At 37.0% G+C, this 13691-nt stretch overlaps 1 protein-coding gene across 2 annotated transcripts in view; it reads right to left on the minus strand.

Annotated features, from left to right (window-relative positions):
- Positions 1-3340: 3340 nt before the first annotated feature.
- Positions 3341-13691, minus strand: part of CASD1 (CAS1 domain containing 1) — a 73752-nt gene continuing 63401 nt past the window's right edge. For both annotated transcript variants that reach the window (XM_065883890.1, XM_065883892.1), the window contains one exon: positions 3341-3607. In XM_065883890.1, coding sequence (XP_065739962.1) covers positions 3341-3607 — 267 coding nt within the window. The remainder of the gene's footprint in view (positions 3608-13691) is intronic.

The raw sequence follows: 13691 nt of genomic DNA on the forward strand, positions 1-13691 counted from the left end.
GAGTATCTTAATATTTAGAATTTTTGAAGTTGTCAAGATCAATTCTGCAGGAAACTACCCAAGTTGTTGTTGATGTTTTAATCAAGGGAAACTGTTAGGTTGAGCCCTATGAAACTGCCATTTTTGTAGGTCAAAATGATAGCATATTAGTGATTTAATATTGTTCAACATAAAAATTCCAACTTGGCTCTCAAGTTTACTAGACTGCCTCTTCCCCTCTTATCAATCTAAAGGGGGAGAGGCATTCTCGTAGAAATTGCATGTTCTTTGACAAACTGTTCTTACTGAGTCTGTTTTATGAAGGTTCTGCCCTAGGTCCTATGGTTTATTTGTTTAGGCTTAATAGTTTATATACTTTTTTTTTTTTTTTTTTTTGCGGTATGCGGGCCTCTCACTGTTGGGGCCCCTCCCGTTGCGGAGCACAGGCTCCGGACGCGCAGGCTCAGCGGCCATTGCTCACAGGCCCAGCCACTCCACGGCATGTGGGATCTTCCCGGACTGGGGCACGAACCCGTGTCCCCTGCATCGGCAGGCGGACTCTCAACCACTGCGCCACCAGGGAAGCCCTATATACATATTTTTACAAGGTAGTAAAAAATACACATAATCAAACACAGACATGCTTATCATTAAAGTTAATTTTACCAAGCTTAAAAGCTTACTATGCTCACTAACATGTGAAATAATATTCACCCATCTTTAAAATTTTAACTGGTTAACTTATCTTACAATGGATGGTAGGATATAAATGTTATCTTATACCAGCACCTAAAACAAATAATAAGATCCAGTTCATATGTACAGAGAATGGTTTTAGGTGAAGGCTCTGAATTTTTAATGCTATGTTGGCTATCCATAAAAATGGGACCGTTTCACAAGGGAAACGGGGAAGGATTGGGTTAGAGTGAGTCAAGCAAGTACCTTTTGGGGCCAGATGATAGATTTTTCAACATGATTTATATTATAGAAAATTTGAGCTTTAGAGAATCTGTGGTTTTATCTAAATTTTAGCATATCTAAATATTCTGTTAAACATCTTTCTGAAGAATGGTATGATTAATGCAAATAATCACTATGTGAGTCAATGCAGAAAAAATATTAAAACATACCGTAGATGCTATCATTGTGGTAACTAATACCACAATAACCTCTTATCCATAAAGACTCATTAAGAAAATCAAATATATTTTAATGACATGCATATTTTGATTTTAATTTTTATGTGCCACTGTTTTATTTTATACATATAAATTAAATGAGAACGCGTGATGAAGAAATAGGGCTTACCAGTTCCAAGTTTTAGGAAAAAACTTTTTACTTGGCTATCACTATTAGAAGACATAAGTACTTTAAAAAACAAATAATGGTCATCTTTCTTTTTCAATTGTTTCATCAGGAGGAATCTTTCTCTGATGATAAAACTTACAAGCTAAATTAAAATGCACTCTACTCATTGGCAAGCCACACCAGCAAGAATAATGTGATCACAGTACTTGGAAGTTTTTGATTTATAACTATACTATTCTCTACTTATAAGTCTGCAGTCTAGGAGGCAGAGCAATGAATCATTACAATTGTCTATCTGGGAAATGTCAAAAGATTAAGGGCAGAAGAAGAGAGGAAAAAGAAAGACCACACATCTATTTGAGAAATATTCCTCAATTAATGGAAATATATCACTAGCACATAAATCCAGTGCTAAAGAAATACATTTTAAAAATCTTTAACACGGGGGGCTTCCCTGGTGGTGCAGTGGTTGAGAGTCCGCCTGCCGATGCAGGGCACACGGGGGTTCGTGCCCTGGTCCGGGAGGATCCCACATACCGCGGAGCAGCTGGGCCCGTGAGCCATGACTGCTGAGCCTGCGCGTCTGGAGCCTGTGCTCCGCAACAGGAGAGGCCACAGCAGTGAGGGGCCCGCGTACCGCAAAAAAAAAAAAAAAAACAAAGAAAACGTTAACATTACTAATAAAACAATGTTTTAACTCATGGGCAGAAAAGCAGATTATCCTCTGAAGCACTGATAACTAAATTATTCTTTAACTGTCACAGTGACTTACCCATATATGCTAAGAGATTGAAAAAGTAAATTTAAGTTGAGGAAATGAATTAGACATTTGAACCAATCATTAATGGATCCAGCTTTAAAAATAAACAGTTTAATTGATACTTTACAATACAAAAATAAGCATCCACAGAATGTTTATTTACTGTTTAAATTACTCCATATTTTCATATACCGTGAACAAAAAATATTTTACCCCATACACAGTAACAGCAAACAAGTGCAATCTTTCAAACATTAAAATTTATAATCAAATCTGTACAACAGATAAATAAATTTATACCTCTAACAGTTAGCTTGTAACAAAACCAAAAACATACATTGCCCAAGGTCACCGGTTTACTTAAAATTCTACTTATGGTTATACATCTCACACATAACTTGAATCTTTACTACACTGCACAAGTTTAGGTTGATAAATATTTTTTTAAAAATAGGAGGGAGTAATAGGAAATACCAAAATGGTTATAAAGAGCTTCCAAACATTGGAAATAATACACAAAATTAGATGGGGGAAAGCATATTCAATGGATCCACAGGGTAACTGGTATTACACTGGTATAGCTTAAAGAAAGGAAACAGGTGAATGTTTGGACTAGAAAGAAAAAAATGGCCTTTTTATGAAAAGCTACAACAGTATCAATGACAAAACCCTGTCATGGAGCCTAGAACAACTTTGAGACAAAGTGTACAAAGATTTTAGGCTTATATACCTGAAAACCATAGTTAGGAAGAAAACTCATGTCAGGAAACATAACAATCAGAACATGAACACAGAAGACATACTGTTTGTCATTCCACATCATTGCACATATAAGAAAACAATATTGCAGTCTTTCTTAAGAAAGTTTTCAACGAAATAGGAAGTTCCATGATGAATACAGGTGCATACAATTTTATTACCACAAATTTAGTAAATATCAAAACACTCAGTGGTGTCACTAAGCTAATTATCTGTATTTTTTACTGGAAAGGTAATTATTTCCCTGCCTTCATAGGTTAACTTAAAATCACTTATAAAAGGAAATACAGATCCAGTAGAAAAGACTTTTCACATGCAGTCCTATACAATGCACTCTGCTTCAATTTTCTTCCGTATTTCACATCATATATGTACATTTCCAAAATATACAACCACATATGTTGAACAGATGTCACTGAGCTATCTTCTTGTCACACAAATTTTTATTTACATATACATTTGTATCTTCAGATAGATGCTGTTCTCCTCCAGGTAGACACAAAGTTAATCTGAAGAGTTTAAGGTTTTAGTATCCTAATGTCTTGATTTATCTTGAACAGATGATAAGATGAGGAGTCCACAAAAAAATGCAGCTATACATGCCAATCTTTTCAACAGAGATGAGTTATCTTTAGGAATAATAATCTGTGCAAGATCATTAGTGATCTGAGAAATTTCATGTGCCACACAAACAAATATGAAAGTGCTGACAATGATGTTGAGCATAGGGTTTCCAGGTATGAGTACCAAGATACCCCTTGTGTCTGCTGCCAGCCATATGTGATACTGACAAATAAATAGCTGAAAGGAAAAATATGGAAGTCAGATATGTTCAGAGGGTCCATGAATACATTACAGATTTTCCTAATTTAAACATATGATAGCATAATTACATCAGAAGGCTTTTCCAAAACCATTTAATTATGTTTCACTGTTGGCCTTGAAAAGTCCAGTGTCCAGAACTCCTAATTGCTGAAGCACTGCTTCAAAGTCCCCAAGAAATGAACCACCAGGAACCTTATAACTTGAAAAACATTTCTTTGTCAGCTGTCTTCTGCATCATGCAATGATATATGGACTTCTGTATTCAGATGCCAAATAAAGAATTACTGTGTGTGTGTGTGTGTGTACACGTCTGTACTACATGTATATTTGTGAATATACTTATGTATATGTGTATATGAATGGGAAATGGTATGTTTTTTAAGATGTCCTTGTGTTTGTTCTGCACCAGACAAATGTCTTGAATTGCATTTGAATGTTTCAAAAGTGTATTTCAACTTCTATGTGAGTATACATATTAGAGGACACAATTAGTACTTTCGATTGTGATTACAAACGTGGTTCTACCATCTCATTGCTTCAAAATATCAAAGATTAGGAAAATGCTTAAGCTACTTCAACAAATATCAACATGCTGAAGAATGCTGAATTCTATACAATCTCTCTTTTAAAGGAGACTTAAAAAATAGGACATTCAGAGACAAGATGGCAGAGCAGAAGGACCTTGCTCTCAGGAGAACATCAAAAAATTAAAAAGACTGGAATCTTCCAAAACAAGATATTCTATTTCCAAAGACATAAAGAAGAAACCATGAGATAGTAGGAGGGGCACTCTCATGATGTAATCAAATCCCATACCACCTGGGTGGGAGGACCACAAACTGGAGAATAATTGTATCACAGAAGTTTTCCCACAGGAGTGAGAGCTCTGAGCTCCACACCATGCCTAGGGGTTCAGCATTGGGAGGAGGAGCCAATCGGCTTTGAAGGCCAGTGGGGCTCAACTGCAGGAGCTCCACAGGATTGGGGGAAACAGAGACTTCACTCTTGGAGGATGCACACCAAGACCCAGGGCAAAAGCAGAGACTCCACAGGAGCCTGGGCCAGAATTACCTGCTGGTCTTGGAAGGTCTCCTGGGGAGGTGGCAGGCATAGCAGGGACCTACGTGAACTTTGGCTAGAGGCAGACATCTTGGGTCCTTTGACTAAGACCTGGTTGCACCCAACTGCCTATAAGCTCCAGGGCTGGAACATCTCAGGCCAAAAACCAAAAGGGCAGGAACACAGCCCCACCCACCAGCAGCCAGGCTGCCTAAAGACTTCTTGAGCCCACAGCCACCTCTAGACACGCCCCTTGACATGGCCCTGCCCACAAGAGGGCCAAGACCTGGCTCCACCCACCAAAAGAAGGCACTGGCCTCACCCCCGCCAGGAAGCCTGCACAAGCATCTAGACTGGACTAACCCACCAGAGGGGAGACACCAGAAGCAAGAAAACTATGATCCAGCAGCCTGTGGAACTGAGTCTGAAAACAGGTCAGAACTACCCTGGGACCAGCTGGTCCCTGGCCCTTGGGTGACGAGAGGGGAGTGTAGTGCTGGGACATACAGGACATCCCCTATAGAGGGCCACTTCTCCAAGGTCAAGAAACATAACTAAACTACAACATATATAAAAACACAAATAGGAAATTAAAATGAGATGGCAAAGGAATATGTTCCAGATGAAGGAACAAGATAAAAATAACAACTAAGTGAAGTAGCAATAACCAGTCTACCCAAGAAAGAGTTCAGAGTAGTAATGGTAAAGACGATCCAATAACTTGGGAAAAGAATGATGTACAGAGTGAGAAGTTACAAGAAGTTTTTAGCAAAGAGTTAGAAAGTATAAAGAACAACCAAACAGAATCGAAGAATACAGTAACTGCAATGAAAAATACACTAGAAGGAATCAATAGTACAATAAATGAGGCAGAGGAATGAATCAGTGAGCTGGAAGACAGAGTGGTGGAAATTATTGCCATGGAACAAAATAAGAATAAAATGAGTACAGTTTAAGAAACCTCTGGGACAATGTCAAACACACCAACATTTGCATTAGAGGGGTCCCAGAAGGAGAAGAGGGAGAGAAAGGACCTGAGATAATACTTGAAGAGATAATAGCTGAAAAATTCCCAAACATGGGAAAGGAAACAGTCACCCAAGTCCAGGAAATTCACAGACCCATACAGGATTAACCCAAGGAGGAACATGGTGAGACAACAGTAATCAAATTGACAAAAATTAAATATAATGAAAAAATATTAAAAAAAAAAAGGAAAAAGCAACAAATAACATACAAGGGAATCCCTGCAGGAGTATCAGCTGATTTTTCAGCAGAAACTCTAGGCCAGAAGGGAGTGGCACAATATAAAGTGATGAAAGGGAAAAACATACAATGAAAATTACTCTACCAAGCAAGGCCCTTGGTTCAAATTAGATGGAGAAATCAAAAGCTCCACAGACAAGCAAAAGTAAAAGAATTCAGCACCACCAAACCGGCTTTACAACAAATGCTAAAAGAACTTCTCTCGGCAGAAAAGGCCACAACTAAAACAAGAACATTATGAAATGGGAAAGCTCAGCAGTAAAGGCAAACATACAGGAAATCATCTACACATGAACATGATATCTAAACCAGTAACTGTGAGAGAAGGAAACTACAGAAAAGTAATGCAGGATATTTGAAATGCATTTGATATTACGATATCAGAAACTTAAACAATCATGTATAGACAGGTATATCAAAACCTCATGGTAACCACAAACCAAAAAGCCATAATAGATATACACACAAAGAAATCCAAACATAACACTATAAAAATAGTCATCAAATCACAAGAGAACAAATGAGGAAAGGAAGAAAAAAGACCTACAAAAACAAATCCAAAACAACAAACATAATGGCAAGAAGGACATACATACTGATAATTACCTTAAATGTAAGCAGAGTAATTGCTCCAAACAAAGACACAGATTGGCTGAATGGATGCAAACACAAGACCAGTATATATGCTGTCTATAAGAGACCCATGTCAGACCTAGAGACACATACAACTGAAAGTGAGGGGATGGAAAAAGGTTTTCCATACAAATGGGAATCAATAGCAATACTCATATCAGACAAAAGAGACTTTAAAATACTGTCACAAGAGACAAAGAAGGACACTACAGAATGATCAAGGGATCAATCCAGGAAGAAGACAGAACAACTGTAATATGCACCCAACACAGGAGCACCTCAATGTACAAGGCAAAATGTTAACAGACATAAAAGGAGAAATTGACAGTAACACAAAAACAGTGGGAGACTTTAACACCCCACTTACATCAATGGACAGGTCATCCAGACAGAAAATCAATAAGGAAACACAGGCCTTAAATGACACATTAGCCCAGAAGGACTTAAATGCTATTTATAGGGTGTGCCAATCAAAAGAGCAGTAGGATACACATTCTTTTCAAGTGCACATGGCATGGAACATTCTCCAGCATAGATCACATGCTGGACCACAAAGCAAGCCTGGGTAAATTTACAAAAACTGAAATCATATCAAGCATCTTTACTGACCACAACACTATGAGATGAGAAAATCAATTACAGGAAAAATGCTGTAAAAAACACAAACATGTGGAGGCTGAACAATATGGTACTAAACAACCAATGGATCACTGAAGAAATCAAAGAGGAAATAAATACCTAGAGGCAAATGAAAAATGAAAACACAACAATCCAAAACCTGTGGGAGGCAGACAAAGCAGTTCTAAGAGGGAAGTTTATAGGAATACAATCTTACCTCAGGAAACAAGAAAAATCTCAAACAACCTAACTTTACACTTGAAGCAACTAGAGAAAGAACAAAACAAAACCCAAAGTTAGAAGAAAGAAAGAAATCATAAAGATCAGAGTAGAAATAAATGAAATAGAGATGAAGAAAACAATAGAAAAAATCAATGACATAGAAGCTGGTTCTTTAAAAAGATAAACAAAATTGATAAATCTTTAGCTAGACTCACCAAGAAAAAAGGGAGGGCTCAAATCAATAAAATTAGAAATGAGAAAGGAGAAGTTACAATGGACATCACAGAAATACAAAAGATCAGAAGAGACTACTACAAATAACTATATGCCAATAAAATGGACCACCTAGAAGAAATGGACAAATTCTTAGAAAGGTACAATTTCCTAAAACTGAACCAGGAAGAAATGGAAAATATGAACAGACAAATCACAAGCACTGAAGTTGAAACTGTGATTTAAAAATTCTCAACAAACAGAAGTCCAAGACCAGGTGGCTTCACAGAATTCTAGCAAACATTTAACACCTATCCTTCTGAAACTATTCCAAAAAATTGCAGAGGAAGGAACACTTCCAAACTCATTCTATGAGGCTACCATCACCCTGATACCAAAACCAGACAAAGGCACCACAAAAAAAGAAAATTACAGGCCAACACAAGTGATGAACAAAGACAAAAAAATACTCAACAAAATACTACCAAATCAAATCCAGCAATACATTAAAAGGATCACAGAATCATGATCAGGTTGGGATTTATATCAGGGAGGCGAGGAGTCTTTGATATCTGTAAATCAATCAGTATGATATACCACATTAACAAATTGAAAAATAAAAACCATATGATCATCTCAGTAGGTGCAGAAACAGCTTTTGATAAAATTCACCATCCATTTATGATTAAAAAACTCTCCAGAAAGGGGGCATAGAGGAAATCTATCTCAACATAATAAAAGCCATATATGACAAACCCACAGCTAACCTCATTTGCAAAGGTGAAAAGCTGAAAGCATTTCCTGTAAGATCAGAAACAAGAAAAGGATGTCCACTATCAGTACTTTTATTCAACATAGTTTGGACGTTCTAGCCACAGCAATGAGAAGAAAAAGAAATAAAGGGATCCAAATTGGTAAAGAAGAAGTAAAGCTGTCCCTGTTCGGGGAGGACATGAGAGTATACATAGAAAATCCTAAAGATGCTACCAGAAAACTACTAGAGCTCAGCCATGAATTCAGTAAAGTTGCAGGATACAAAATTAATACACAGAAATCTCTTGCATTCCTATGCTCTAACAACAAAAGATCAGAAAGAGAAATTAAGGAAACTATCCCATTTACTACTGCAACAAAAAGAATAAAATAGCTAGGAATAAACCAACCTAGGGAGGCAAAACATCTGTATTTTGAAAACTATAAGATGCTGATGAAAGAAATTGAAGATGACACACACAGAAAGATACACTGTGTTCTTGGATTAGAAGAATCAATATTGTTAAAATGCCTATACTACCCAAGGTAATCTACAGATTTGATGCAATACCTATCAAGTTACCAATGGCATGTTTTGCAGATCTAGGACAAAAAAATGTTAAAATTTGTATGGAAACACAAAGGACCCCAAATAGCCAAAGCAATCTTGAGAAAGAAAATGGAGCTGGAGGAATCAGGATCCCTGACTTCAGACTATACTATAATGCTACAGTCATAAAAACAGTATGGTACTGGCACAAAAACAGAAATACAGATCAAATGGAACAGGATAAAAATCCCAGAAATAAACCCACACACCTATGGTAAATTAATCTACAACAAAGGAGGCAAGAATATACAATGGAGAAAAGACAGTCTCTTCAGTAAGTGGTGCTGGGAAAACTGGACAGCTACATGTAAAAGAATGATATTAAAACATTCTCTAACATCACGTACAAAAACAAACCCAAAATGGATTAAAGACCTAAATGTAAGACCGCATACTATAAAACTCTTAGTGGAAAATATAGGCAGGACACTGTTTGACATATATCACAGCAAGATCTTTTTGGATCTGTCTCCTAGAGTAATGGAAATAAAAATAAACAAATGAGACTGAATTAAATAAATGCTTTTACACAGCAAAGGAAACCATACACCAAATGAAAAGACAACCTGTAGAATTGGAGAAAATATTTGCAAACAATGTGACTGACAAGTGATTAATCTCCAAAATATACAGCTAGCTCATACAGCTCAATATCAAAAAAACAAAGAATGACTTCTCTAACATGGGAAACAGTCACCCAAGTCCAGGAAGCGCAGAGAGACCTGTGCAGGATAAACCCAAGGGGGAACACTGCAAGACAAATATTAATCAAACTAACAAATATTAAATACAAAGAAAAAATTTTAAAAGCAACAAAGGAAAAGCAATAAATAATATACAAAGGCATCCCTATAAGGTTATCAGCTGATTTTTCGGCAGAAACTCTGCAGGCCAGAAGGGAGTGGCATGATATATTTAACGTGATGAAAGGGAAACATCTACAACCAAGAATACTCTACCTAGCAAGGCCCTCATTCAGATTTGACGGAGAAATCGAAAGCTTTACAGACAAGCAAAAGCTAAGAGAATTCAGCATCACCAGACCAGCTTTACAACAAATGCTAAAGGAGCTTCTCAAGGCAGAAAACATAAGAGAAAAAATGAGGAGGGGAAGAAAAAAGACCAATTAAAACAAACCCAAAACAATTAAGAAAATGGAAATAGGAATGTACATATCATTATCAATAATTACCTTAAATGTAAAATAATTAAATCAATTATTACCTCAAATGTAAATGGATTAAATGCTCCAACCAAAAGACATAGAGTGGTGGAATGCATACAAAAACAAGACCCATACATATGCTACCTACAAGAGACCCACTTCAGACCTAAGGACACATACAGACTGAAAGTAAGGAGATGGAAAAAGATATGCAAATGGAAATCAAAAGAAAGCTGGAGTAGCAATACTCATATCAAAGTAGACTTTAAAGACAGTTACAAGAGACAAGGAAGGACACTACATAATGATCAAGGGATCAAGCCAAGAAGAAGATAGAACAATTCTAAATATATATGTACCCAGTATAGGACCCCTCAATATGTAAGGCAAATGCTATCAGCCATAAAAGGGGAAAATGACAGTAACACAATAATAGTGGGGGACTTTAACACCCCACTTACACCAATGGACAGATTATCCAAACAGAAAATTAATAAGGAAACACGAACCTTAAATGACACATTAGACCAGATAAATGTAATTGATATTTATAGAACATTCCATCCGAAAGCAGCAGAATACACTTCCTTCTCAAGTGCTCATGGAATATTCTCCAGGGCAGATCATATCTTGAGTCACAAATCAAGCCTTGGTAAATTTAAGAAAACTGAAGTCATATCAAGCACCTGTTCTGACCACAATGCTATGAAATTAGAAATCAATTATAGGAAAAAAACTGTAAAAAACACAAACACATGGAGGCTAAAGAATGTTACTAAATAACCAATGGATCACTGAAGAAACCAAAGAGGAAATCAAAAAATACCTAAAGACAAATGAGAACGGAAAAAGACGATCCAAAACCTATGGGATGCAGCAGTTCTAAGAGGGACGTTTAAAGCAATAGTCTTACCTCAAGAATCAAGAAAAATCTCAAACAACCTAACCTTACACCTAAAGCAATTAGAGAAAGAAGAACAAACAAAACCCAAAGTTAGCAGAAGGAAAGAAATCATAAAGATCAAAGCAGAAATAAGTGAAATAGAGACAAAGAAAACAATAGCAAAAATCAATGAAAGTAAAAGCTGGTTCTTTGAGAAGATAAACAAAATTGATAAACTTTTAGCCAGACTCATCAAGAAAAAACAGGAGGGTACTCAAATCAGTAAAGTTGGAAATGAAAAAGGAGAAATGACAACAGACACCACAGAAATACAAAGGTTCATAAGAGACTACTAAAAGCAACTATACATCAATAAAATGGACAACCTAGAAGAAATGGAAATTATTAGAAAGGTACAACCTTTGAAGACTGAACCAGGAAGAAATAGAAAATATGAACAGACCAATCACAAGCACTGAAAATGTAACTGTGATTAAAAATCTTCCAACAAACAGAAGTCCAGGACCAGATGGCTTCACAGAATTCTAGCAAACATTTAGAGAAGACTTAATATCTATCCTTCTAAAACTCTTCCAAAAAATCACAGAGGAAGGTACACTCCCAAGCTCATTCTATGAGGCCACCATCACCCTGATACCAAAACCAGAAAAAGATATAACAAAAAGAGAAAATTACAGACCAATATCGCTGATGAACGTAGACACAAAAATCCTCAATAAAATACTAGCAAACAGAATGCAACAACACATTAAAAGAAACATACCATGATCAAGTAGGATTTATCCCAGGGATGCAAAGACTTTTCAATATCTGCAAATCACTGTGATACACCACATCAACAAACTTAGGAATAAAAACCATATGATCATCTCAATAGATACAGAAAAAGCTTCTGACAAAATTTAACACTGATTTATGATAAAAAACTCTACAGAAAGTCAGCATAGAGGGAAACTACCTCAACATAATAAAGGCCATATATGACAAACCCAAAGCAAACATCATTCTCAATGGTGAAAAACTGAAAGAATTTCCTCTAAGATCAGGAATAAGACAAGGATGTCCACTCTCACCACTATTACTCAACATAGTTTTGGAAGTCCTAGCCATGGCAATCAGAGAAGAAAAAGAAATAAAAGGAATGCAAATTGGAAAAGAAGTAAAACTGTCACTGTTTGCAGACGACATGATACTATACATAGAAAAACCTAAAGATGCTACCAGAAAACTACTAGAGATCATCAATAAATCTGGTAAAATTGCAGGATGCAAAATTAATACACAGAAATCTGCTGCATTCTGATACACTAACAATGGAAGATCATCAAGAGAAATCAAGGAAACAATCCCATTTACCATTGCATCAAAAAGAATAAAATAGGGCTTCCCCGGTGGCGCAGTGGTTGAGAGTCCGCCTGCCAATGCAGGTTCGTGCCCCAGTCTGGGAAGATCCCACATGCCACGGAGTGGCTGGGCCCGTGAGCCATGGCCACTGAGCCTGCACGTCCAGAGCCTGTGCTCCGCAACGGGAGAGGCCACAACAGTGAGAGGCCCATGTACCGCAAAAAAAAAAAAAAAAGAATAAAATATCTAGAAACAAACCTACCCAAGGAGGTAAAAGATCTGCACTTCGAAAACTCTAAGATACTGATGAAAGAAATCAAAGATGACACAAACAGATGGAGAGATATACCATATTCTTGGATTGGAAGAACAGATATTGTGAAAATGACTATACTACCCAAAGGAATCTACAGATTCAATGCAATCCCTATCAAATCACCAATGGCATTTTTCACAGAATTAGAACAAATTTTACAATTTGTATGGAAACACAAAAGAACCCAAATAGCGAAAGCAATCTTGAAAAAGAAAAATGGAACTGGAGGAATCAGGCTCTGTGACTTCAGACTATACTACAAAGCTACAGTAATCAAAACGGTATGATAGGGCTTCCCTGGTGGCGCAGTGGTTAAGAATCCACCTGCCAATGCAGGGGATGTGGGTTTGAGCCCTGGTCCAGGAAGATCCCACATGCTGCAGAGCAACTAAGCCTGTGCGCCACAACAACTGAGCCTGCGTGCCACAACTATTGAAGCCTGTGTGCCTAGAGCCTGTGCTCCACAACAAGAGAAGACACTGCAACAAGAAGCTGATGCACTGCAACACAGTGGCCCCCGCTCGCCACAACTAGAGAAAGCCCATGCATAGCAACAAAAAAAACCAGTATGACAGTGGCACAAAAATAGAAATATAGATCAATGGAACAGGATCGACAGTCCAGAGATAAACCCACATACCTATGGTCACCTAATCTATGACAAACGAGGCAAGAATATACAATGGAGAAAAGAGAGCCTCTTCAATAGGTGGTGCTGAGAAAACTGAACGGCTACATGTAAAAGAATGAAATTAGAACACTCCCTAACACCATACACAAAAATAAACTCAAGATGGATTAAAGACCTAAATGTAAGACCACATACTATAAAACTCTTAGAGGAAAACATAGGGAGAACACTCTTTGACATAAATTGCAGCAAGATCTTTTTGACCCACCTCCTAGAGTAATTAAAATAACACCAAAAATAAACAAATGGGACCTAAAGAAACTTAA

Source organism: Phocoena phocoena, chromosome 9 (assembly GCF_963924675.1).
Source record: "Phocoena phocoena chromosome 9, mPhoPho1.1, whole genome shotgun sequence".
In the NCBI taxonomy this organism is placed as follows: domain Eukaryota; kingdom Metazoa; phylum Chordata; class Mammalia; order Artiodactyla; family Phocoenidae; genus Phocoena; species Phocoena phocoena.